The sequence below is a fragment of the Halichoeres trimaculatus genome, unplaced genomic scaffold (genome assembly GCF_033239565.1).
Source record: "Halichoeres trimaculatus isolate MK-OKI-2021-1 unplaced genomic scaffold, fHalTri1.1 fHalTri1_scaffold_3, whole genome shotgun sequence".
Classification (NCBI taxonomy): Eukaryota; Metazoa; Chordata; class Actinopteri; order Labriformes; family Labridae; genus Halichoeres; species Halichoeres trimaculatus.
The window spans coordinates 9,639,748-9,664,139 of NW_027437181.1; the positions used below are offsets into that span (position 1 = coordinate 9,639,748).

General features: G+C 42.3%; 1 protein-coding gene across 1 annotated transcript in view; it reads left to right on the forward strand.

Annotated features, from left to right (window-relative positions):
- Window positions 1–24,392, forward strand: part of LOC141788046 (SH3 and multiple ankyrin repeat domains protein 2-like) — a 290,879-nt gene that overhangs the window by 201,786 nt on the left and 64,701 nt on the right. Inside the window, exons 16-18 of the mRNA XM_074666864.1 lie at window positions 3,298–3,379; window positions 14,371–14,453; window positions 16,925–17,049. Coding sequence (XP_074522965.1) covers window positions 3,298–3,379; window positions 14,371–14,453; window positions 16,925–17,049 — 290 coding nt within the window. The remainder of the gene's footprint in view (window positions 1–3,297; window positions 3,380–14,370; window positions 14,454–16,924; window positions 17,050–24,392) is intronic.

Below are 24,392 nucleotides of genomic sequence, written 5' to 3' on the forward strand. Positions count from 1 at the left end.
AAGAAGGGACTGAAAAAATAACAATGACCGATCAAGGGTTTCAAATTACTTGGAGGTGTACAAACTATAACAGTCCTCTGCTGTTCCTACATTACAGCCTACACTATGAGAAGGTGGCTCAGATGTAGTCTTCTGCTTTTAAAGTGAAGCTAATGCAGTTTCTTAACCCAAAAGAACTACTGATCTGTAAAGAGACGTCTGATTGGATAGAAGTCTATAACTGGGTTTGAACCAGAGGGTCCAGGAACTTTTAGTTCATGTTAGAACATTCCTCTGGACTGAATTGTTCCTGGGGCCCTTTGGTAGACTGTGTTTTGACCTATGAAGTGGGGGGGCCACCTCACCTATGAGATGAGGTGGGCTGAAAGCAGTAAGACAACAACAAAGGCCTTTATGTGAAAATGGGGCTGATTTCACTGCAGATTAATTTGTTGACCCTAAAAAAGAGACAAGCTCCAGAGACAAAGCTGTCTAAAGCTTATCAAAGCTGTTTCCAAATGCCCCAACAGCTTTGAGCAGACCACTCCCCATCGAAAGCTGTGTTTGAACTACAAGAGGAACCTGTTGATTGAAAACTTTGAGCAGGATGCATCCTTCTCAAACAGCTTTAGATCATCATTAAATACTGATCTGATGAGGAGATTATGGCACATATATATTCCTATATCGAACTAAAATAGGACGCATTCCCCAGGACTACTTTTCTGTTTGACACGTTGAGCTGAAGGTCTCCAGTTCACAGGGCTGCTCTTTAAACTGGAACATTGGGAGCTGACAGAGACACATTCATGCAATCAGACTCAAAGACGACCATTGATTAGAAGTTATTAGACCAAGTCAATCACAGCTGGAAGACGGAAGGGGGAATAAAAACACTGTGGCTGCTCCACCAATCAGAAACGGTCAGCTTGTAGGCCCCACCTGTGAGATTTCATAGACCTCTGAAAAGTATTTGTCCTCAGGTAAGAGCTGTTTTTCGGGGGTAAGCTTATCTCCCAGAACTAAATTTAGAGGACAATATTCTCAGCAGGTTTTTCCCTCAGTAAACATTTTCCGAATAAGCTCATGGTCTGATTCTGAAGTTTCAGGTCTTCTTCAGAACAGCCCGATGCTCATTTAGTAAATTACTGTCCCATTCAGAGTGAAACAGAAATGGTAATTTCTAGTTTCCAAAAACTAAACCAGAGAGAATCAAATGACATACTCTGTGTCATTAGATGTTTAAAAGGTTATAAAGTAAAACCATAACTAAATACAAGGTGTGATTAAATGGAAGAGCAGATAATAACTGATAAAAAGAGGCTGTAACCAGCAGTGAAACTTTTATTACCAGGTGAACTGAGTTTTTATAACCACCAATGATCCTGTCAGTGGCTCTTTTCATATCTGCAGTTAAAGCTGTGATATTTATGTGCTGCTGTAACCTCCTTTAGTGTGAAAGTCCCAGAGGCTCATTTTGTTGTGCCACTGTCAGACAGAACAGCAGTGTGTGCGTGTGTGTGTGTGTGGACATGTGAAGCTCCAGCTGTGTGTTTACCTTTCATGTTCCCATAATGCAAAGAACAACATATGACACCGTTGCAGGGTAAATAAGAGAGTATCAAAGGTTTTAATGACCTAACTAACTCTTCCAGTTGCTTTGTCTTTAACTTCTACAGGATCCGCTCTTTGATGTCCAGTAGATGTCGGCTCTTTCTCTACAATGTGAAGCAGTCTGCTGTCTGACTTCCCTTTTGGTTCAAAGAAAGTTTCTTTCATCGTATCATAAAAGGTCAAACTGTCCTCAAACGGCAATGTGTCAATAATATCATTAAAACAACACTTAATATCCTGCACAGTTCCACAGTCAGCTGTGTAGTTAGTGGTTTAAGAGGTTTTTCTGAATGACGCCAGACAGACCAAGTGTCCCATTTGGAAACGATGTGTCGCGTCAAATTCTCCATCTCATTCTCACATCTCTCATCCCTTGAGTCCTGAATGAGGCAAAGAGAGAAAAACAAAGATGTGGAGGAATCCAGGGGGGGCTGACAGAACCAATGCTGCTCACACACACTCACGCTAAAAAGATGAACACAGACATCCAGTCGTGCACAAGCTGGTATGTAAAACAGCTGCATGGCAAGATGCACATGCAGAGTTATAAAGCTGTATACTTTTTATGTATGGTTAGTTATAAATATGTGCACACACCTTCACTCAGTCATGCACAGATGGTCAAACACATGCCAGCATCTGAAACATCTGCAAAAGAGACATAAAAAATATGCAGCACACAATCCTGAGTACTTTGTCTGCAGTCAGTTTTGCATATGTATGTTTATGCACACACACAAACACACGAGCATGCATGCACCGTTTCTATTGATCTGTGACCATAGAAACCATCTGGTCGCAGTCAGACAGCAGTTGCTATGGAGTGTGAGTGTGTTTCTGATACATTATTCTCTGTCTTTCTTTCCCTCTGTGTCTCTTTATTATTTAACTTTTTTTTTTCCTTTTACACACGCTTGCCCCCACACCCCCGTGCCTCCATCTTCCCTCTGAAAGAAGAAAAATAACAAAGCTGTAACCCATATTCCAACCCTGTCTGTTGATCACATCCTCCCTCCCTCCCTCCCTCCTACGATCTGACACCGTGCAGATAGGATCTGGGGGGTAGTTGGGGGATGTTCCTGCAAAGATGACAAGATGTAAGCCGGATCAGAGGAGATGGAGTTTCTGTGAAAGTGTGACAGCTGGTGTGAGAGAGTTTGTGAAGGAATGAAAGAGAGGGGGAGATAAAGGGGGGAGGAACGAGTGGTGAATGGGATGGATAGATGAGAGTGGAGGAATCTTTGCTTTAATCATACACTTCTTTATTTCTTTTTTTAGCCCTCTGTGCTTCTTCATGGGAATATAAGTTTGACATTTTTGCACACAGAGTATCTCGAAGTGAGAGCGGGGCACACTGAATTTAAAAGTTAATTTTCTTGAAGTAATTCTTATTTCAGAAAATTTGACAACTCCACTGTCCTGCATAACAAACTAGTTTTCTTTCCTGTGTGGAGGGTGGTGGCTTATAGAGAGCAACATCACAACAGTTAAAGAGCTAGTGACAGATATTTTTCTGAATTGTTGACAGATGGCCAGCTGTTAGCTTATCACAGTTCTACAGGAGCAAAGCAGGGTAGACAGTTTTTAGGTCCTTCACTTAAAGAAGTCACTGCCCTCCTCCTTAGTGCACATTTTGATCTGTAAAGTCCTGTCTCTGGTCGCAGACTGGATGTAAATATTGATGTAACTGTTATGTTTTTGCAGATTCCAGAGCAGACCGTGCTGACAGGCGGAAGCTCTTCAGACATTACACTGTGGGCTCCTATGACAGCTTCGATGCCTCCAGGTAACCCCTCACACTCTGCAGCCTTTTTCACACATGCATCTGTGGAAGTTTTGAGAAAATTCACCCTGAATTTTTTTCTGAATGCTCATTCACTTTCCCAGTGTGAGGAAGGGAGACCTCATGGGGTGCAATGTGATCTAAGAAGTACTCAGCATTCATCAAAATGAAATGTTAACTACATATCCCCACAGAAGGGTGAAGTGGAGTCGGCTACGAGTGGACAAGAACTTTCTGGAAGCAGAAAAGAATACAAATCATGGACAGACGCTCAGACTGAATTATCCTGACCTAAGCTGGCTGCATACTCATATCAGCACCTCCTGAAATTTTACCTCAAACTTTAAAGCTGACTTCGTTCACACACGTCTAGTTTCTAAAAAGAGTGTTCAGACATTTTTTACAAGTTTAAAGCACCAATAAAAACAGATTCCTCCTCTTTCTTAGAAGAGAGTTTTACCCTTAATTTGTGCTAAAAAAATCAACCTACAAAGCAAGAATTTAGGCATTTGTCTCAAAGTTAAGATGCGCTGTTCACAATCTCCTGTGGATGTCCTGCAGAGAGACAGATAAATGCTTTAGGATTAAAGATGCACTCTGTTACTCCTGCAGACTGAAGCCTTCTGTCTAATGATATCTGACGCTAGATCCCAAGGTCTCCCTCTCTGCTTTTAAGTTATTCTGCCCCTCTCCTCTTTTCTTCTCTGTCACATCCACTTCAATAGAAGCTTCATTAGAAAGCAAGATAGATCTCAGCCTGTGTGTGTATGTGTATGTGTGTGTGTTAATCTCTGTCATGATCCTGTTTGGTAGAACCACTCAGCCAGGTGAGCTAAATGTCCGTGCAGCAGGATGATGAATATGGATGAACGCTGGTTTGTGTTTGATCCCATCAGGTGATTGATCAGACATCATCAGGCGTGCAGTGCTCTGAAGGCAGAACATGTACCGCAGTTTTAATCCCTAAATGGAAACATGGGACTGTCTGTGCCAGCTGAAACTGAAGCTCTAGATTTTCTGATCCTTTCCAGGACAGAGGTGCTGTGGCTGCTGAAACAATGACTGAGCATGTCTAAATGTTGAACAGTAATGGGAACAAAATACAGACTTATTCTACTTGATAATAAAAGTAATTAAAATACAGATCGTAATAATCGCAACACAGTCATTTCTTAAAGTTACAGAATGCACTGCAGACGTGTAAAGTGTCCTAAAATCAAAAAAGTTCAATTCAAAATATTAAAACACATGCTTGATTTTTTTTTCAATAATTAAAGATTTTTTTTTTATTTTTATTTTTTTTATATTAAGATGAACAATTTTGTTCCTCTGGTTTTCTCTGTTCAAGTGGAGGAGAAAGCACCAGGCCTCTAACTTTGCTGTATTTAGCTGCAAAGCTGTTAAAGACGGGGTCTCCAGCTTTCCTGTTTCAAGCATAAAGGCACAAAGCATGATGTGCAAGCCAACACTGAATAGAATTTAACTCCCCTCAGGAGATCCTCACAAGATCTCTATAGTCTTGTTTCAACCAAGCAGACTGGTTTGGTTTGCCTCAGTACAGCGTGCATTTTATGGCCTTTCCACTGACTTATCCTGGGACAGATCCCCAAATAACCGAGACGAGCCGTCCCACTTTTTGGGACCCTTCCATAGGGGTGCCAGACTAAACCGATCTTCTCTCAGAAGCTACAGCACTGCAGACTGTTAATTGGTCAAAAGAATTGTCACTTACCCCGACAGCAGCTGCATTTTTCCTGGCGGCACACAGACTTCCCTGAAACAAAGCTTGATTTCACTTTGTATCAAAGAGCTACATGCCAATCACAGAGAGGACGAAATGCTGCATGTCTTCCATCTATGCTCTTTGTTTACTGTGTCGCGGTTTTCTTCTTCGTTGGATTTATTAGTGGGGTAAACTGTGCCGCGCTGCTACGGGGTCACGCTATTGTTTAACAGCTGCAGCTTTCGGCATCCAGCATACACACACCCTACCACGAGAGGGCACAGTTTTTCTGTGGGAACGCAAACGGGATCAGGCTGAACTGTACCAAACCGGGCCAGACCATACTGAACCGAACCGGACTGCTTGGTGGAAACGCAGCTCATGACATCTTTACAAGATCGTCACAAGATCTTCACAAAAACCATCTTGAGATCTTCAGGAGATCTTCACTAGACGCACTGAAATGATGAGCTCATTAAATAACTGGTTCATGGCAGGTTGAAGGAGTAGGCCTCAAACACTAAGCTTTGCGGGTTTGTGGAGTAGGGAGCCTTAAAGAGACAGAGGCTGAAATTAAGGTTTTCTAAAACACCAGAAAGAGAAAAAGTAAGGATTTCTTTTTAGCTGTAAATCATTTAAAGACATGATGGGGGCACCAGCGGGACAAAAAAAAAAAATACTGAAAAAAGCACAACACCCCCTCTTTAAGGTTTTTATGCAGCTGTGACATTTAAATGTCTACATTAAAAATACTCTGGGACATTTTTGTTTTTAAATCTTTAAAAGTCTCTGCTCATGGTGAATCAAAATGAGAATCAGAAGTCTGTCATATCTCCTGATCCAGAACTACATTTCTGTAGTCAATAAACATAAAGCGCCAACAAGCTTCGTGATAGCTTGACCCATAAACCATGAAATCATTCCTTTTGAGGTAAAATGGTGAAGGAGCTCAGAGATGTGATCTTTGCTCAGATTTCCACCAAACAGGTTGTGAAAGATTTATTACAGCATGATCACACAGAGGGTTTCTGTCAGTTATAAATGATTTCACTGATCTCTGTGCTCCATGTAAGACAAATCAAAGGTGTCAGGTGATAAGGCCGTGTGACAGTCTTCATCATTACTCTGCTGGACCCCCTCTGGCAGGACTCTGGAAATGTGCTGGAAGCTATTTTTCCAGTTAGAGTCCAATGTAGGTCAAGGTGAACGGTCTTTTCAGACCCTTTCTACAGTATGGGTATGAAGGCTGGTTGGATGGGGGATGTAAAGACCTGACTGACTTTAGAGAACTGGGGAAATGTGTTTCTGAATGGAACAGTTTCCTTGGTTTATTTCTCCACAGAAGATGATAAATGTTTCCTTTTTGCTAAGCTGAGTTTCCCAAAGCACACGCATCAAGTCCTTCCTTTGCTCCTTAAAGATTCATTATTGTTTTTTAACTGGCAGAGGGTGCCATGAATTCTACATGAGGCTGCAGGAACCTTCCTGCTCTGTGTGTTTATGGGCATGAAAAAGACATCTGAAAAGAAGGAGAGTAAACCAAAATGGAGAAAGACACAGAGCTGAAAGAAGCTGCAAAATGTTGTTTAAAAGAAACATTTAGGTCTGTTGATGAAGACTTACAGGACAAAACATACTCTGCCTCTGCAGCCCTGCAGGTCCTGATGGTGTGAGACTACATTTTGACACACAGTATGCAGGCGCTCGCTTCCTCTGAGTTACTCTGAGTTTCTGACGTGTGCCTGAAGCTGCAGAGCAGAGTAAAGTGAGACGAGAGCCAGATGTGGATTTTCATACATGATGCATCAGCTCTCTGCTGTCTTAGATAAAATGCTGCTGATGCTGAGACCTGAGGAGTCTTTGTGGAGTCACAGAGCACCGATGAGCACATGCAGAGATAAAAGTGCCCTGCTGCAGTCAAAGCATGTGACACAGAGGTAGAAAGCTTTGTTGGCAGTGACTGATGGATAGCTGAGCATCGTTTTCTCTACTGGCTGTCAGTGGAAAGGTTCAACAGCGAAATGACCATTTAAAATCTCTGCTCTCAACATTATTTCCCTCAAATACAAGCCATACAAGGTTAATAAATCAAATAACTGTAGAGAATCTGTCAGAGTGAAATCACAGGTTCATTACAAAACAGCAGAGATATCCCGAGGGACAAAAAATATTCCCGGAAAATCACATATTTGATTACACAGATCTCTTACGGCAAGTGATTGAAGTCAGCAAACAGCAGGTGGTTCTGGCATGTCCTCGCCTGCTCTGTTTGCCAGTGAAAGAGTGCAGAAAGTACAAGTAGTTTGATGTACTACCTAAGCTTTATTCACAGAAGGTAAAATCACAATACACATGATTAAGATTAAAAAAAGAGATCTGTTATGCAGCTCTAGTCCCATACGGAGAACATTGAACACAGCACCCTGCTGGCTCGCTCTCTGTTAGTGAGAGCTCAAGGTCAGCACTTTTATTTAAAGTAACCATGACCAAGAAGTCAAGGACTTTCCTTCAACATCAAGGCCCCATTTACACAATATTCTATCCCAAAACGTAAAAAACATAGTGAAAAAAATCTGTTTAAAATGCTGTAGTAAGCATGCCTGGCCTGTAGTTGGCGCTATAACTGTCTTGTCCCGAAGCGGCTGATTAGCAACAGATAGTGCAACAGATGCACGTTTCCTTGAAAAACAGTCAGCAGATTCAGCAGCACAAGCATGACACGGTACTCCGCAACGGTTGTAACAACACTGTTGCACAGTCTTACGTGCAAAGTGGAGAGTGTCCACTGAAAACTGCGTCTTGCTGTTTACACGGCAACGGTGGCTGCTGCGTATCAGAAGAAAACCACTGTGGAAGTCATTTTCAAAAGTTTTCCATTTTAGCTTGGCTTAACGCTGTTTTCATGTAAACGAGAGGCAGAAATACAAAACTACTTTTGAGTTTCATTCTAAACTGATGTCATCAGGGCTTGAAGACCTCCGGCATAGTGCCGGAAATCCGGCGTAGACAAACCTGCCAGATTGTGAAATCCTGCAGGTCGGTCTGGCTGCCCTCCGTTGATTTCACTCGATCGAGTTCCGACTGAACCAGTCAGGAAAGAGAGGCGGGAGCTGCAGAGAGCAGCTCCCGCCTCTCTTTCACAAACAAGCAGCAGCGGCCCAAATCCGCTACGTCATACCGTGGCTTGATGCGTATTGGTCTATGATGAGTGTGACTGGCAGAACGATCGTCCAATATGGCACTGTCCGTCTAATTTGTCAGATAAATGTGCTTCGTGAAGAGAGTAATTAATGACGTAGGCGGAGAGCAGAAGCGGAGTAGCAACCCCTTATAATGAAGCAGTGATATTGAGAGATGTTTTTGGACAACAAAGAAGCTTGGCTTCAGAGAGCAAGTTTACCACGTAATCGGGATACCTGCTCGAAAACTGCGCCGCCAGCGAGTCTGTAATCACGCAATCGGGCGCGCATGGATGTATTTTTCATCCATGCGAATTTCAGTAAAACCGTCACTCCTACTAGCGACTTCGGCGGGTTGAATTATTTAATTGTAGTTTTCTGAAACGGCATCTGAAATACTAAACCCATTGCAGTATGAGACTACGACACCACAACTCCCACGAGCACTGCCTGCACACAGTGTTTGCTCATTGGTCCCTTCGCAAAGTCTTCTACTGAGAGGCGCCCCAGACGCGCTGGTCTTCAGCCTTCGTCTCGGACATTGTGACAGCTCCCGGTGTTTAGCGCCTGATAACGTGTTTTAAAACTTCACTCGCGTCTTGTTTGCTCTCTATGGTAAACGGATTCCGGGATTTAAGTCACAATCTAGCGCCAAATATTCCGTAACTTGTTAAAAGTGAGGACATTTATCAGACGGAGCTCATTTAAGCTCACAGTGCACCGTTCTCACCAGTAACACTCACCTAGAGCAGGGGAGGAGGAGAAGACAGGAGCACACGAAGAGAAGTGAAACTGATCATAGATATGAGAAGCCGTAGGAACAGTATTTAAACCTCCTAATAAACAAACATTTTAAAAGTTATATGTAAAAAGTTCACTCTGGAAATAGTGTAAACAAACCAAATCATTCTAAATAAATGAAACTTATGGTCCAGTGTGACTTATGTAGGCCTACGTTATTTTCGTCTTCATGACGCATTTTTTTGACTGATACGACCTCAAAAAATGTATGATAGTACTACGAAGTGACTTGTAGTACAGAAAGTATGGTACTAGCTTATTAGTGAAAAATTACTGTTGTAAATAAATATTAAAGTAGACAGTGTTTCTAGAAAGCTTTTTCAGTTTAGTTTTTCTTTTTTCAATTAATCTTCAACCTTCACAACTTTCATTGAATGCAATATGCTCCTCCTTTAATTACTTTGTTTCAATAGTCTGCATATTTTCATATTTAAGGAGCACAACCATTTCAGAGCTGAATACCTGATTTAGGTAGTCTTTATTTGAGTGTGCACAGGGGTCATTTATATTTAAAAAGGTTTTAAATCTATTTCAGGTAAACTTTAGCATTTCATCATCCGCCTTGATCATATCAAACATAATTATCCAACAACAAAATTGTGGACCCTACCAGAAGCGATGGCCGCAGGTACTTATGCTGTATCGCTGACTGACCGTTTGTGTGAACAAAAAATTAGTGTTACTGTGTTTAATGTTGTTTTTATTTTTATTATTATTATTATTATTATTATTATTATTATTATTAATAAAAACTATATTAAACGCAGTAAACCCCCCCCCCCCCCCCCGCCGCTTTCAGGCACAGGATTTTTTCCTGCTTCAAGCCCTGTGTCATGGAAGCGACTCCCAAATGTTGACTTTCTGCTGAATTGCTGAAACCGTAGTTCCTCCATTGTCCACTTGGGCTGTCTCCCGCAGCTAGAGAGACCCACTGTACTCTGAGACGTTCATTTTTGGAGCAAAAATTGATAAAAAACTCTGTAATTCTCTGCGGCTCATAATGCCCTTTGTAACAACTTGACAGTGACAGCTCTTCTAACAACTCACTGTTTTGATTAAGACAAGGAAAAATTGTGCACCACTGAGCTTAATTACCGTATTTTCCGCACTATAAGGCGCACTTAACAGCCTTCAGTTTTCTCAAAGCCGACAGTGCGCCTTATAATCCGATGCGCCTTATATATACCCCTTCCATAGTTAGGGGGCGTCGCCGGAGTAACAGCGGTAAGCAGTAAGAACCTGTAAAGAGGGATTCTGCTAAGTGCTAACATTAGCTCACAGGCTGGCCCGAGCTTCTTCTCTTGTTTATTGTTAGAGCAATACAGCGCCCCCCCCCCCAAAGGTCTGGCATTTGAACTGATCTCTGGAAACGGCTTTTGTGGACGGCAGAAACGGCTTCATCTTTACAGCGCACTTTTTTTTGAAAACGGCACAGAAAATAGTTGGATAGGAAAATGTGCAGCTTCGTGTGGATGTAGCCTGAGTTTGACTGACTTATCTGACTGTTTTGTTGACATTCCCTTTAGCGCAGCTCTATCTAGTGGATGCATAACGCAACCCCAGCCACTACTGTAGCTTCTACTCTATGCACCTTATAATGCGGTGCGCCCAATATATGAAAACAGTTTTCAAATAGGCCATTCATTGAAGGTGTACCCTATACTCCGAAGCGCCTTGTAGTGCGGAAAATACGGTAGGACTGTGGCAGGGCGCTGATATATCCTAGTGGCCCAGGTTTGGTGAGGTTAGCTTAGAGCCAGCAACCAGGGTTTAAATCCACCCTGCAGCTCTTTCTCTTAACCGGATTCTAAGTTGCTCAAAAGTTAGTGTCTTTGGACTCTTCTTTCAAATCTAGGATGTGTAGCAGCTCTGAAAAAGTGACTTGGACTACCTCCCTGTTTCATGCAGTCTTTTACCTGTAGCACTATAAAGGGATTAGCTAGAAGGTGCTGAAAATGTTAACATTGGTCTTACCTTGAAATTAAGCTTGTTTGCATTGTTTGTTTTTTGCAAAAAATCTCCTCGCAGCTGCCAGTAAGTATAAATCATAGTGACAGGGATTTGTCAGATTTCTATTTTTGGAAGCTTGTCTTGGTGGCTTTTCCTTTTTTTTTTTTCGGACTAGTAAAAGACAGAAGCTGTGGAAAGAAAGTGAGAGGTTCATGCTTCAAATACTGTTGAAAACCATGGATTAAAGCCTCAGTACATGGGGTGCCTGCTCCCAACAGTTTTGATTATACCAGGATCTGATGTGCCCACCGCAGACATCCGTGCTACATGAGCTGAAGCTGAAAGCTGTATTTGGACTTTTTGACATGAGGCTCTATAGAAAGTAGATTCAATTTGATGCCAGCCGTAAGTGGACACTTGTGGAGCTGCAGCTTTTGGCACTTGTGCAGTGGCCCGTTTCTCTCTGTGTGAACGTGAAGAATGGATGCAGACAGTGAAAGCCTGTAAACGTGGACAGCTGGAGATAAATGTCTGACGAGCAAACATCCCCAGCATCCCCTCTCTCTTTCCTCTAAGCTATAAATACACCTCGGCCTCCCACAGAGGAGCCCAGATTGAGGCAGCGTGCTCCCTGGAGCGAGCCTGAACTTCACCCCGTATGAACGGCATGTCCCACATCCTCCATGCTCCACTTTGTTTTGATTAAGCAGCATCCCTGTTGCCCCGCCTCATCAGTTGTTGAACAATGAGATGACACCTCGGATAAACAGCTCAGGCCTCCTTCTGCAGAGCGCTGACCTATCAAAGCCGCCAGCGTGTCAGATTTGGGTGATCAAGGTGTGATTATCAGCGGCCACCCACTACATGCCTGTGTGTGTGCGCGCATGTATGTGTGTGTAAGGGAATGCTGTGAGATAACCTTCAGTGTGTCAGCAGTGCGGGCCTCCTTCCTCTCTAGACAGATTGTGTTGCTAGGGGAACTGTTGCTAGGATGGCAGTGGCACCTCTCTCTCCTCCTTTCTTCTTCCGTCTCTCTGCCTTTTCTCTTCCATCCCACGTGTCTATTCAAAGTAATCCTGCACAAAATATAAGCTAAATGATGCACCTCAACAATGCTGGAGGAGCAAACGTGGCCTTTAGGTTCCCCTTTCCTCGGCTCGTCGGTGTCAGCTCACCAGCAGTGATTTCTGCAGGAGACCAGTGATGGAATGTACCATTTTATGCAAATTACTGAAAAAGGAGTACTTGAGAGGGGGTGTGGTTCAGCACATTTAGAGCTGAGGAGAAGATGTCAGATCAGACAGCTTAACGCTGAGTCAAACTTCAAGAGGTAATCCTCCTCTTGTAGCAGAGAAGCTGCATCACCATATGGATGATTCCTCATGCGCACAAGTGCAGCAACAACAGTGTTACTTTAAAATCCAAGCGTCTGTTCGTCTGATCCAGTTTGTAATGTATGAGTCCTGATGCTGCAGCTGCTTCTGAGGAACACAAACATAGAGCGTCAGTCTACAAGCGTTTGCCTGCACCTGAGTCATTTTAACAAACAGCTGATTTCAGCAATCAGCTGTTCTTAGACACACCTTCTCAAAGTGTTTGGATCAGTTCAAGCTGAGAATAAAAAGAAGAACCAGGCAAAGATGGATGAGATGAACTCCCTAATTCCCATGATTCATTGTGTGCATTTACTGCTTGCCACACAGTCAGGTGATCCATCTTTCACCATTATAAACATTTTATTTAAAGAAACAGTTTGATTCTTGCTGAGCTAATATTTCGTGAATGTTACCTAAGAGAGGATGTGTACTTCTGAGGCTCTTTGCAGGATTTGAACGAGAACAACAAGGCTCATTCAGACTGCTCTGCAACACTGTCATACCATTTTTATATTTGTTCCTAAATCAGGGTAAAAGCTTGCATGTTTGAGATGTATCTGTTCAAAACTGAGCCAGATAGCACAGAGGGCCTTAACTCACCCTGGAGATCTGGGATTGACATGTTGCCATTACTTTTCTTTTTATTGCTTCATTAAATTCCCTCAACCCTGACTTTATCCTATGTTGTGCTTTAACCCAGTCTGGTGCAGGATCATAAACCACATGTTGGACCTTTTGACAGGAGTCAAACTTAGAAATCAGAGCTTGTCAAACTACTTCATGACACTTTTTTCTTCATTCACACAGTTTTCTGTTCTCAATGCTTTGTTAAACAAGTTTCATAAAGGCCTGTACCTGAGTACTCATACCCACCCTGATTATCCATGCTTACCTGGGGACTTTTCAGTTTCTACATCTGTAGTTTTTTTCTTAAAAAAAAAAAAGAGTCAAACTTTCTTTTTGTTGTTTCAACTTGGATATGTATGGAAGATTTTTTTTTCATTACTATGAGATTAAAGTCGGGATTCTGACTCTTCTCGGAAAAAAATAGTAATAAAAAAAATAAAGAATTTTTTTTCAGTGGCCCTAATCCGCTTCCGTAGGTACGGGTGATGGGTGTTGGAAAAAAAAGTTGTATTTGGGGGGAAAGTTTACCAACTTTCGCCCTAAAATAAGAATCGACTTGAAACCAGTGAAAAAATGTCAGACTGACAGCGAATAATCAATTACTTGATCGATCAGTCAGGTGAGTTTAAACACCTCACGGTCACCCCCAACAGCCGATCCCCCTGTCGTTGACGCGCGCACTCACACCCTCCCCACCAGCATCGGTTCCGAAGCAGTTCGCACATTGCAGAGCACCGCGCACCTAGACATCATCCACACCGAGACTCTGGTTCTGCTCCCTCCCTCCCTCTCGCTTTCTCCACCCCCCACCAACCCGGTAAGCTTCAGCCTTCTTCCCCGCCTCATCATAAGCCGTGAGCCGCTGTCTCCACCGGCCTGATGTCGCTTCTCCTCGAGGGTGCCGCGCCGCCTCACCGCCGGCCGGAGCCGCGGGGGTAACCGCGCTGCCGACCCGCACCTCGGCTGCAGCTGCAGCGGAGGGAGGGAGGGAGGCGCGTCTCTTCCGTCGTCGTCTCCTTCTGTTTTCTTTCTTTTTTTTTTTTTTTTTTCCTTTTCTGGGTCGTCTGTTCTGTGGAGATGCTGTCGCCGGGCTGCCGGGGCCGCTGTCATACCGTTTGATAGAGATAGAGGCCGGCCAGAGGAGGAGGAGGAGGAGGGGGAGGAGGAGGAGGCGGCAGTGGTGGTGGTGGTGGGGTGGGGTCGGGGTTGCCCTGCCCTGCCCTGGCCGGACTAGCTCTCCTCCAGCAGCATGAACCTCCACTCGGGCAGGGCGTCCGTGGCTATGCTGCGGATGATGGGCTGTGCTAACGGGCGCTCTGCTCGGCATCTCCTCCACAGTGACTGCGTGGTGGACGAGAAGACGGTGGTGCTCCAGAAGAAGGAGAATGAGGGTTTTGGATTCGTCCTGCGGGGGGCTAAAGGTAGGAGTATTTTTACTTTTTGTGCTTTTTGTTTGTTTTCTGTCTTCCATTCTCCTGAAGAATCATCCCATCATTTCATCAACTCCTCTCATCCTCCTGACATTCATATGGGTATTCCTGCAAGATGGTGCAGTTTTCTGCAGTTTAACTCATCCTCAAACATCTTCGATTTGATATAAGAGGAAATGCATGAAGGGGTTTTGTTGAAAAAAATAAGTTTAACAATAAAAATGCATTTGAAAAAAAACTTTATTGTGACCTAAACAAGCAGTGTGCACAGTGTTGGCTTCAGTTTTCATGAAGCTTTCTCCCTCCCAAACTTGCACATCACTTTCAGTTCAGGTGTTAACATCTGTAGCATGACATCATTGCTTAAATCCATGCAGAAAAACAATCCACTTTGACCCTAAACATCAGCTTTTGCTGCTAGTTTTTTTTATCATGCACCTGCCCCGTAGTGCTCCCCATTATCCGCCTCTTCCCTCCACATCATGAGCTGTTGTGATCCCACTGACCTATCCAGGCAGTTTGATATTCCACCAGGCCGTGAGATTGGCTCTAAAAATAGCCGGTGTGAGCTGCTGCGTCGGTTTCTATGACGATTCTCACCATGTCATAATCCACGTTGCATTCCACAACTGTGCCGTGCCATGCTATTGGTCTACGCTGTGATCACTGTCGAGAGGTAAATTTAGTATTTGGTGTTTTGGTTGTTTTTTCTTTTTTGAGCTGGAGAAAGAGGAAAAAGAGGGGGAGGCAGGAGACGGAGAGAGGGACTGACATGGAGGGAGAGGAGAGAGAAAAACAAGAGGAATGTTCTCGTCATTCTGACACACTCTGCTTGCACCCTTGGGGGAACTGACCCAGCATAGCTTATCCTGCACCACACACACACACTCACGAGCATGCAAACATGCACTGATGCTTGAGCTGTCACATAAGCTCACATCCTCTCTGTGCTCTCTGCATTTCTGCTTTTTTTTGCTGTTCATCCATCCCTCTTTCCTCCTTTCAGTGTCACACACAGGACGACACCTAAAGAAACACTCTCATCACAATCATGTAGATGCCCTCATGAAACCCCTGGTAGCAGCCTGCGGACTGTGTCTTCCAGTAGGAGGCTGATTTATAGGAAGTGTCACTTGTCACCACTGGTTTCTCCCAACTGCAATATTTTTTAACCTCCCCGAGAGCAGAGAGGAGCAGAGCGATGGAACAGGCTGGATGCTAAACTGTTGGTGGAGAGTTAAGAAATGAAAGGCGACTGGAACATTATTCATGTTACTAATAACATGAATGTTTTGGCTTGCATGTTCATGAAATCCTCTTTTTTTCTGCACGAGATCAGAAAGTGTTCCCACTGAGCCCTGCAGCATAAACAAACTTGGCTTTTGTTGTCTTCATTGCTTCCATCACATTTCATGGTTACACATAGAGCTTCATGTTAACCTTAATTCTTCTTCAATAACGAAATATGAGGAGGAATTCTAACAGTGCTCTCAGAGAGATGGTGACGTTTGGACAGAGACATTGCACAAAAAGACTACAAGGCTCATTTTCTCACAGCCTGTTTCTTCATAAAGAGTTTGTTCTGTCCTCAGACTAAGACCTGGTTCTCAGGGAATCAGGTGCCTTTTTGACCATGCAAAGAAGTAGAAGTTTAAGTATCATGAAATAAACTTTGTCATACACCATAGCACACACACAGCTAGCATTGGGAAGCATCAGATTCTCTTCCTACTGCTTCATCGATCAGTTAAAGAAACTTCTTTAGTGATTTTCAACAATTTTATTGTCGCTAAATTATCTTTTGGAAGTGCATCGTGAAATTCTGCATATACAGTCTGTTGGAAAAGAAGTCTTGCAGAAGAAAATGAAGATACTGCCTCTTTAAAAATGAAACTACCTCCAGCAGTGAAGTGGTCTGTTCCCTGCTGCTTCCATCTACTGCTAAATATCTGTAATGCGTGCAAATGAAAGCTGAAATGTGCATGAATACTCAAAACTCTCTTATGCAGAATCCTGCAGAGGAGTAGACAGGTCTCTCCTGACACCACAGTCTTCTTTGAATATCTGCTGAACTGTTTGTGATAACAGGGGAAATGACTTTGATTTACAAACAGCTGATTTTGTCTCTCAGAACTGTCCAGTATCCTCTGAGATACAAGAACATCTGTGTTTTGAAACCATCCCTCCACCTTCAGGATGGCCTCTCCAATGACTTTTACTTCTTTACATCATGTCTGATGTGCTGAAACAGTTGGTGATTAATGGAAGTCTTAATGCTAAGCTTATGAGTCCCAGGAGAGCACATGGGTCACTCCCAACCTGAGATGCCCCGAGGTGTAAAAGAAACTGCACCAGTGCTCTCAATCATCGTCGACCCTCACTCTTCTTCTCAGTGTTCTGTGTGTTCTGTCGATGTTGCCTCATCTTCATTTCACTCTCTGTATGATCTCTGTATTGTCCAGCGGATACGCCCATCGAGGAGTTTACTCCCACGCCCGCCTTCCCTGCGTTGCAGTACCTGGAGTCGGTGGACGAAGGAGGGGTGGCATGGCAAGCTGGACTCAGGACAGGGGATTTCCTCATCGAGGTAAGAGCTGCCGCTTTTCCTGGTGTACTCTTCAGATGAATGAAGAAAAAAATATTAGCTGCTGCTTGTGTGCTCATGGTAGTTTTTAGGTATCTAGTGAAGGATGCTCAGCATGCTGAAATGTTTGGATTGTAGTGTCCGCTGTTTGGGAAATGTGCTGCCTAGAAGTTTGAATCCAAAGTTAAGGTTGCATTGTTGCTTCTTTGAAAAAGCTTTAAAAAGTGCAGTCAGTCTACGTAGAAGTGAAGTCAGTCTTAAGTTGGCTGGTTGATCACTTTGAGTATCAGTCTTGTGTCCCAGAAAGATGCTCTGCAGTTGGAGCCAGTACACTGAACACAGTGAACACGTGCTCAGCATATGTTCAGAAAGACTCGTGACTTCTTAATGTTTATTCACTGAGATCGTCACTGTTGCTAAGACAAGTGAGCAAGACCTACCTCTGAACAGCCTGTTTTGTGAAACCAGCAGCTTGAATGCAAATCAGATCCACAGAGAAACTTCTTCTGCAGCTGATGGAGAGAGACACTGTCTGATGGAAGAAACAATTTGGAGTTTGCAGACTTTACTGATCACTTTGTCATTGGATGAAATGTGTGCAGACAGAGGGCCCTGAGGTCTGAGCTGTTAGTTTGTTCACCGCTGTGAGTGTTGAAGCATGTTTCAGATTCAGGACACCATCAAGTAAAGATGAAACCAACAACAGTGTACCAAACAGTGAAGAACAAACAGCTGTGTTTTTAGCACTTCCTGATAGATGAGGGATAAAGTGTCAATACAACATGGACCATCAAGATAGAGCTGCTTGTTTAAAAGCCTTTATTTATCACCGTGTGCTTAAAAGTAAATATACCTGCTGTGTTATACTCCAGTGCTGTTTTTAGGGATGGGTACCTTTTACATTCAAAACGATACAGTACCGGTGCCCAGTACTTGGCAATCAGTATCAGTACTCACCGGTACCAATTTTCGGTACTTTTATATTTGTTTATGCGGTGATAAATATCAATTTGTTTAATGATAAAATATCTACGTTTTTCAATTTGACATATGTTTCTCAATATGTAAACTTGCAATGCCATGTTGATGTCCAGCATGGAAATTGCAAACTTTTCCTCCCCTTTATAGTCACAAGTAGCGTTAAGGTACCTAAACATAGTACCGTTTGATTTTACATGAATCGGTACTTGGTACTAAAGACCGAATTTGGTCAGGACCAATTAAAGTACCTCATTTTGTACCCATCCCTTGCTGTTTATTATTGTCTTTTAGCTGAAACACACACCTTCTTCATGAGCTGCCTTTCCACCTGTTATAAACTATCTGAGATGTTAATTTTGGAAACTTTTTGTGTGTGTCAACCTTTGTACCTCCAACTGGCAGCTTTAATTTTTTTGCATAAATTGTCCTCCCTACAATAAGATTTATCATCCTGCTTTCTCTTATCAGTCAACTGATCATTGGTTGATTACATATTTGCAGTCTAACATGTACAAAAGGCTGGCTCTGTGCTGAAAGTCGTTCAACAACACTGCCTTTCACCATGAAAAATCTGATATTAGAATGTTTACCTGAAGTGTAATAAAGAAGTTTCTTTCTGAGGTACAACTTAAGCCATGCATAACCTCTTTGACCTCATAAATAATATAAAGACATAAATAAGACAGACATAGTGGCATCAAGTGGAGATGTTTCATTTGAGGATTCACCATCTGCGTTTCCCACATAAATACGGTGCTTTGGTGCCCCATGAAGAATATCTGATCAACTTTAACAATTTCATTTTTTTTCTTCTTAACAATACAAGATAAGTGCAGTCACACCCCCTTTCTTTTTTGATGTACATGTGCTTTTGTGCAGGAAACAGAAAGAGAGAAGGAACTATACAGCCATCGTTTTTACTGTTAGTTGATCTTTTAGCAGTTTTGAAGCTCAACAGTTTTGCAGCTGCCTTTTGCCTTTTAAAATGAAAGCATTTTACAGTCCAAATAAAAACTAACAAGGTAAGATAACAAAAAGAAAAACTGAAATCATCACAAATAAGGGGACTTCATCTCTAAACATTAACTTTATTCCTAACAATGATATAAAAGACCCAGCGTTTTGAATCATGTAGTTTTGTGTGTGAAGTGTGTCTTACCTTCTTTCGTACAACTTTCTGTTTATGAAGAGCTTTGAGATATTTTAGCTGGAAGTTGTTACAGATGCCAGGGGATCCGGTTTTACAGGATGTTTACGGTTTATTGATGTCCTTAAAAATTAAGGATAGGGCTTCAGTCTGTGCCAAAGGCATGCTGGGAAAAGAGATTTTGAGAGGAAACTTGTGCTTATCATGCCAGGCAGTGTAGTTTGTTAATAAGTGATATAATTGAGAAGCTGTTTTGGTTTGATATTACTAATGAGCCTGATTAAAATGAAAGTGCTATGATTTTATCAGCTGTTAATTCTCTTGTTTGCTTTATTAGAGCTGTTTTCTGCTTCAGGAGACGTCCATAATGGAGCCTGATGATGCAGAACTGAAGCAGCGTCAGTCACTGCATGCCTGTATTGATTATTGGGTTGTAATTCTCGACTTTGTGGGTTAGACTGTGGATTTATCTGAAAGGGCTGTTTGTCTGTGACCTCATGACTGTTCAGGGGAGACAGTGCGACTGTAAGCTGCTGGGTTTGTGATTCATTCAGACTCTTAACTTCACAGATTGATTGTTTACCGAGCAGCATTTACACAGCTTGTGTTTTATGCTTCGTACGGAGAAAACAGCTACACACATCTTAGACCTCCAGGTTGTTGATCACTCAGACCAATATACACATCAGTTATATGCTTAAATAGATTTATTTTTCACTTGCTTTAAACCAACTTTGATGCTTCATCAGCTTTATCACTAGGCGGGATCAATCTGGTTTTATCTGGTCAATCTGGTTTAGGCTTTGCATATTTACTTTTCTGGACTGGCATGTGTTCCACTTTTACTCAGTTTTGAGATAAACTTTTACATATATAACTTTTAGAAATAAAGAAAATGAAACTCTAGACAGTTTGAAGGGAAATGAACCTTTAACTTGAGCGGAGATTTGGCAATTTTTTCATGCTCACAACCTAAATACTCAGCTCGGCTGCTCATCCTACAAATGCACATTCCTTACAAATGAGGCTCCATTTAAAGGGGACACAAACAGACTCTCCATTGGTATAAGATTAATTTCCAAGAAGCATCGTTACAGTAAAGAAAGCATCTTCTTCAGCTGTATTTCAAAGAGTGCTGAGAGGGGTGGGATCAATTTCTGATCCAAAACTAACATCTAATTTCTACATCCTTATCCTGACCCTGGCCATCATATTATTCCCAAGCCTAAAACTGAGTGTCTGCAGGAAATAATCAAGAGCCTGTGACTTCATGTTTCTTATTTTGGGATTTTTTTATTGGATTCAGAGGAAGGCAATTCTTTTTTAGACACACTAGATGATATTAAGCCAGATTTAGGGCCGGATTCAGGGCTGGTGGTATCTAATTATTTGTCCAAATAATCCTCAAGTGCTTCAAGTCACTAAGACTACTTTACTTCTCCCACCAACGTTGGAGCCCCCTTGGTCTGGAGTTCTACGCCGTGAAGTAAGACCAAGATTTTACGATATCCAGGAGTAATATTTTACATTACATACTGTATTACCACTCCACAGGCTTTAACTGTAACTCTGTAACTGTAAAACCTGTACAGTGCACACATCAGCTTACAGCATTGATGGCCCTACGTGTTTATCAGGGGTGGGAGAAAAATAAACGAAGATCGATAAAGAAGTAATTTTTGTTTAACAATGTCAAAATTATGATTCTTTGTCAAATCATTGAATCTTTTTTTTCAAATACAAATTCTTGATTTCAGTCTTCGTTTAAAAACTGGACTGAAAAAAGGTACCACTTTTCTCCAGCAGAGGGGGAAATCTTTCTCTCTGACTCATGTGATGTGCATTATATGGTAAATTATTTCTCCTGATACAGTCTGTAGACATTATTATCATCATTTAACTTTTTTAAATGGTCTGGTGTTTCAGTCTTATACAGTCATTTTATGTGTGTGTTCATGGGATGTTATTGTTGATTTTGTAACAATAATATCTTGAATATTCATAACTAGATGTAAATACTATAAGGATGTACCTAATAAGTGGAGATCTAAAAGTGGTCCAGTGTGCGTCTTTGGCTTCAGTGTGGCTTTAGTTTGGTAAGTTGATGTTTGATGCCTCACTCTTAAAAAAACATTACACAGGTCAGCAAAAAGTCACCAACAACAGACCATTTAAACTCAATGAAAAAAAAAAAATGGATGAAATCCTGCACACGTTAAGACAGATCAAGATTTCCCTGCAGCCTTGCACACTGAAACGACTGTTTGTGTGTGAAGTTAAATTTGATCTCTGAGTGTTATCTTCCAAATGCCTCCACAGTGAGGATTTATTTGATCTAAATGGTTTTCTGTGTATTTCGCTGCAAGCAGAGCGTCTCTCTGAAAAGCCTTATAATCATTATTTTGCAGACGTATTAGCAGAAATGTCATGTGCTGAATGCTGTTGTTCGGGTTTCAGTCTGATGTTCCCTTGCTTGTTACCAATCTCATCACAGCTGCTGAGGAGTCAGAGGCTCCCTGTTTATTTCCAGCTTGTTCTTTTGTTTCCTGGTCTCACACAGCCCCAAAACGATGATAGTCTGTGAGTAGCTCTGCTCTGACGAGGGCTTTATTTGTGTATTTTGTGTTTCTGTTAAATGGAGCATCAAACGAGGAGAGCTAACTGTATCTGTCTGCGGCTCCCCAGCCCGGCTCCTTTTTCTCTCATTTGTTGTGCTTCACATTTTTGGGATGTTGACCCCGTTAATCGTCTCATCAGTCTGACTCCGACTGAAGTCAGAGCTAAGAGCAGCTCTGATACATACTTACAAAAGCATTGGAGGGGTTGAAAATGTTTGACAAGCCGCAGCTGCACAGCCTGCAGCCACTTCACCATCCAGAATCCTGTCCTGAGAGCATGGGATCACTGACTTGTTCACATTTTATTTTGACATGGAACTGGATATTCAGTCCCAACATTTACTGAGAGATCCATCAGGAGCTCTGTAGAGGATCTCTGCTGAGGTTCCTTTGAGTTAAATTGATGTGTGACATTCTGGAGCTGAAACACCTGCAGAAACAGATTGAACTAACATCCCAGACACTGTGAAATCACAATAAAGCGCTCCTTTTGAGGGATAAAACCTGGGCCCTATTTCAACTTAATGTGGGGCCCCAGTTATTCCCACAGAATGATGCTTCACATGTGATGGTGGAGGTAGTGACGGTGGTGTTAAAAATACTGAAACGCACTAACACATCCTCCTGTTGCATTCATTCATAGCCTAATTTTGCTTTTTCTCCAACTCATTTTATCATTACTTCTTTTACTTACCAAGTAAAACATCTATATCCCACCACTGCCTTGTCAGTTAAACAGAGCATGCTCATTAGTAGCTGATGATTGGAGTCATTGTTTTGATGAACTTGATTCTCAATGAACTGATATGTGTGGATTTAATCCACTGGAATTTTCTCTAAACCATGTTCAACAAACAAGAACGAACCATCTGAATAAGTGGGACACAAATGAATCATGTAATTCAAACATATTCCCAATTAACTTATCAAACACATGCCTCAGTTGACTTTTGAGTGTGCTCGGGAGGAAACGTGTTGTTGCATATCACAGCGGTAGTGATGTGAGAGGAATATTAAACATGATAAAAACCATAAAACAGCCCAGCCCTGAATCAGTAAAACATTTAAGGCATAATCTGTCATTTTTCAATGCACCAAATGGTCTGGTCTTTAGTCTGTTTTTCTGATGTTTGGACCATAACCTGTATAACAACATTGAAGTAGTCTCCGTGATGTCACACATTTGTTTCTGCTACAGACTTCTGAAGATAATTGTAGCCAGAAGCCATTTTGGAAAGGCTGAACTGAACCGTACTTCTTTCAAGATGGGTTGAAGTAAAGAGGCGGGACTTTAGCGCCTTTGCAGATGGCTACAGAATGTCCACCTGTCAGTCAAGTCAGTTATGCCCTGGGCAAAACTCAGTTTAATAACTTTGACATCAAGGAGTTATAAAAACATTCTCTCCTCGTACAATGTGTGCTGACAGAGACTCAGATCGATGGCTGAGTAAACATGTTTACTTTTGGTCTGGTTTGTTGGTGGTTTTGTTCTGTAGACGGCCTCAAATGCAGTTTTCAAGTTGCTGCTTGGTTTTGACCCAATGCAATATTTGTTACTCAAATTACCATGAAAAACTATTAAAATGTAGCATCCTGAAGATTTTGCAGCACAAAATTTAAGTATTTTTTGGTGAAGTTTGGTGGCTGCATCAGCCGTTTTCCTTTTTATTCATTTGGCCCATGCATTTATTCCTCCTTCCATTTGTTGACCCTGATCCATCAGTCCCATGGATTTAGTTCAAATTTGAAAAATCCTCTTCCTCTTGAACTCAGAGATGCTGGTATGAATTGATTGTGCTGCAACTCAATGCAGCAACTTTGGCTTTGCAACTTTGCGAGTTTTGCTCGGCATATCTTTCTGTTCAGTGTTGCTGCTTCTGAATCCCAATATTCACAGACGATCCTTCTGGTAATACTCCCCTTCGTTTGCATCCATACCACAAACATTCAGAGGAGAGGTTGTAACATTTACAGACACGTGCAAACTTTACATTAATCACCAATGGCAGCTTTTGGCGTGGTTGTGTAATTCTTGCATCGTGATTGCAATTAGATTAATCATGCAGCACTAGCTGCAAGTAAAGGGCATGAAGAACTGCCACTCATGATCCTTTAATCATTCTGCTGTTTATGTTTAAGTACCTGTCCACACTCAGCAGCCTGGTGTGTGTTAATATGTGTGTTTAATCATCTGCTTTGTTTGTTCGCTTCTGCCCTGCCTCCTCTCTGCTGTACATTAGCAGAACATATCCATTTGCATGCCTGATTTAAGGCTCGACTCGGCATCAGTCTTTGATCGCCTCTCACAGCTTGGCATGAGAACGTATGCATCCATCCTGTGCGCTCAAACGCCAGCACTCCACTCCACTCATTATCCTAAACGTGTTTAAGTGGGTGCAGCTCCATGCTTCTCTGTGCAGTCTGTGCTTGATATCAACACAGCTTGTTGACTCTGAGTGAGGAAGAGGAGCCTGTGAGGGAAAGGAGTCAGTCAGGAGACTTGTGCTGCTCTGGGGTAGGGATATCCTGATACAGATTTTTTGACCTCTGATCCGATCAGATTTTTTCATGGTATGTCTTGCCGGTGCCGATGCCGATGC